The sequence below is a fragment of the Aegilops tauschii genome, chromosome 1 (genome assembly GCF_002575655.3).
Source record: "Aegilops tauschii subsp. strangulata cultivar AL8/78 chromosome 1, Aet v6.0, whole genome shotgun sequence".
In the NCBI taxonomy this organism is placed as follows: domain Eukaryota; kingdom Viridiplantae; phylum Streptophyta; class Magnoliopsida; order Poales; family Poaceae; genus Aegilops; species Aegilops tauschii.
In genome coordinates, this window is record NC_053035.3 from 245,325,838 (window position 1) to 245,328,564 (window position 2,727).

Genomic DNA, 2,727 nt, shown 5'->3' on the forward strand with positions numbered 1-2,727 from the left:
CTGCTGAGACAATCAAATACCGCCGGGGCAAACTGAACTGCACGAGATCTTTACAGAAGTGGAAAAATCCAGCTAGCTTCGACACATGACATTTCGTTAAGATTAGTCCACTTAATGAGTAATGACGATGATGAAGGCATGATTATCTTTGTTGATGGATGATGAGCTAGGCAGCGAGAAGACTACACATCTCATCTTTCTGCCAAATCATTGCAGCTCCGTTCTGCCAGAGATGTACGTGGAGCCCTTTGCACAGCGTCCACGGAACACATCCGGACCATCTTTAAACTAATCGCCAGTAGTTTAATGGCGATAGAGATATATATAGATTCATCGTCCATAAATAAGACGGCGACAGATTAGGCCGACGCACGAAGGAATCCACCCTGATCCCCAGCGCCAGCGGTGCGAACGTGGGCACGTCTCTTGCCGGATAAACATATCTCCCGTCCGGGCAGCTAGCTCCCCTCCAAGTCGCTGTCCGTCCCCGTCGTCGTGCCCGCGACATCGCCGTCGCCGGCCAGAAAGAAACCATTTCGTGATCTCGAAGTTAAACTCCGCGACACGCCTCGTCCATTTCGCTGCCCATCCACGCACGAACACGACGCGCCGGCAGGTGTCATCTATCGGCCGTCGACTGCAAACCACCGCGCCTGTCGCGTGTCCATCTGCACTTGTGTTTGTATGTCTGAATGGGTCTCCAAAGTGCCTGCCAGCCACCACGAACGGCTTGGGCCGCCTCCCTGGCAAGCGTACGATATCCGGCCGTTTTGTGACCCGTGGTGGCCGACCTGTGAAAGATCAATCGTGCACGCGGGCAAGTGACGTCTGTTGTGAAAAACACAGCAGCCGGGACGTAAAAGAGCGAGAGAAGGCGCGCCACCTAATCTGGACCAATCAATCTGTACACTACATCCAGCCAACCTCGCCCGTTAAAGTGGTTGATCGATGTGCTGTGCTCTCCCCTCTCTCTTTTTTTAGGGTCTCCCCTCTCTCTTCCTGCGGCCGCTGCATATAGTACTCTTGCGTTGGCTTTAGTTTGCCAGCCACCACGTCCGACCAGCACAAACAAGACTGTACTCTGGGCTCCTCTGACTCCGTGTCTTGCTAAAATATCTTGATCGACTCGTTGCGAGGTTGATCAGATGGCGGAGGAAGCGAAGCAGGATGTGGCGCCACCCGCGCCGGAGCCGACCGAGGACGTCGCGGACGAGAAGGCGGCGGTTCCGTCGCCGGAGGAGTCTAAGGCCCTGGTTGTCGCCGAGAGTACGTTGATTGATGCATGTTGCATGGTTAGCGGCGGGCAACTACATGGTCAGGTCAGTGGTGCTAACCCTTTTCATGTTTCTTTCCTTCAGATGACGCCGAGAAGCCTGCAGCTACAGGGGGCTCACACGAACGAGGTACTGGGTCTTCCTCGTCCAAGTCGGAAATCAACCATACATCTGAGGCTCTGAGCAGTTGGTTAATTAAAAAAAAACTGATGTGCAACTCTGCCACTTCTTCAGATGCTCTGCTCACGAGGGTCGCGACCGAGAAGAGGATTTCGCTGATCAAGGCATGGGAGGAGAACGAGAAGGCCAAAGCCGAGAACAAGTGAGTCTCCCGTTCTCTAAATTTTCACGAGTAACCACCACCAATGATATTCACCGAGATGGCTCCATTTTTATCCGCATTCAGATTTTAACTTCCGTTGCACTCAGAATTCAGTGCTTCATCACCTCGTGTCTCTCATTTAAGCCCTCTTTTTTTTTTTACTTTCTCGTGTCACGCAGGGCCGTGAAGTTGCTGGCGGACATCACCTCGTGGGAGAACTCCAAGGCCGCGGAACTGGAAGCCGAGCTCAAGAAGATGCAAGTAAGTTTGAGCTCCCACTTACCATAGGCGACGCCATTAGTAGGACACAAGCTATTACTGATTGGCACGAAACGTTGTGGGGGCACCTACGTACATGCAGGAGCAGCTGGAGAAGAAGAAGGCGCGCTGCGTGGAGAAGCTCAAGAACAGCGCCGCGACGGTGCACAAAGAGGCGGAGGAGAAGCGTGCCGCGGCGGAAGCGCGGCGCGGCGAGGAGATCGTCGCGGCGGAGGAGACCGCCGCCAAGTACCGCGCCAAGGGTGAGGCGCCGAAGAAGCTGCTCTTCGGCAGGGGATAGATAGCCGCGGCTTGGAGACAGTCCTCTTCGCTTCATCTTCAGCTTCTCTCTGTTTGACCGTTGCAATGTGTGCTGCCCATTGCATCACTTGTGTATTTATCTCTGGGAGTGATCTTAGTTTGTATGGTATCATCAATTGCGTCGTGATGTAATTTGTGATTATTTTGTGGGATACTTGGGTGTATACTGTATAAAGATGGAGTAGTCTTTTCGTGCACACAACACTATAACAGTATCTGATACTGGTTGAAAGCAATTAACCCGCATTCAGAATCATTCTCGTGTGTTAAGGGATTCGAAAATAATTTTTTTTCGGGAATACGCTTAAGAGCGTATCTTTGCATTGATAAAGGGAAATAACATACAGAGTCATGCCACGTTCACGTACACCGGAAGGCGTGTCCGTGGCGATCAAGTGAGCAGACAGAGAAGACGATGCTCAACCTCGCTTACAATGTCAGGTTACAGGGATAAAATCTTTCAGTCCTTTGGCTCCGGCATTTGCCCAGGAGCGAGCCTCTTCCTTGATAGCATCAACGACAGTTGATGTGGCGGGAGTGATCTTGTCGAAG

General features: G+C 52.2%; 1 protein-coding gene across 1 annotated transcript; it reads left to right on the forward strand.

The window, feature by feature from the left end:
• Nucleotides 1-649: 649 nt before the first annotated feature.
• LOC109734614 (remorin) lies at nt 650-2,377 on the forward strand. The gene is made up of 5 exons (XM_020293817.4): nt 650-1,266; nt 1,359-1,403; nt 1,509-1,596; nt 1,776-1,857; nt 1,958-2,377. Exons 1-5 carry the CDS (start codon nt 1,146-1,148, stop codon nt 2,153-2,155), a joined length of 534 nt encoding a protein of 177 aa, XP_020149406.1. The 5' UTR covers nt 650-1,145; the 3' UTR covers nt 2,156-2,377.
• The last annotated feature ends 350 nt before the right edge of the window (nt 2,378-2,727 follow it).

Excerpts from the sequence above, each read along its gene's own strand:
- LOC109734614 (XM_020293817.4), top strand. The coding sequence starts at position 1,146 with ATGGCGGAGGAAGCGAAGCAGGATGTGGCGCCACCCGCGCCGGAGCCG. Across the intron at positions 1,404-1,508 it reads AGGGGGCTCACACGAACGAG|ATGCTCTGCTCACGAGGGTC; the intron begins GTACTGGGTCTT and ends CCACTTCTTCAG. Across the intron at positions 1,858-1,957 it reads CCGAGCTCAAGAAGATGCAA|GAGCAGCTGGAGAAGAAGAA; the intron begins GTAAGTTTGAGC and ends ACGTACATGCAG.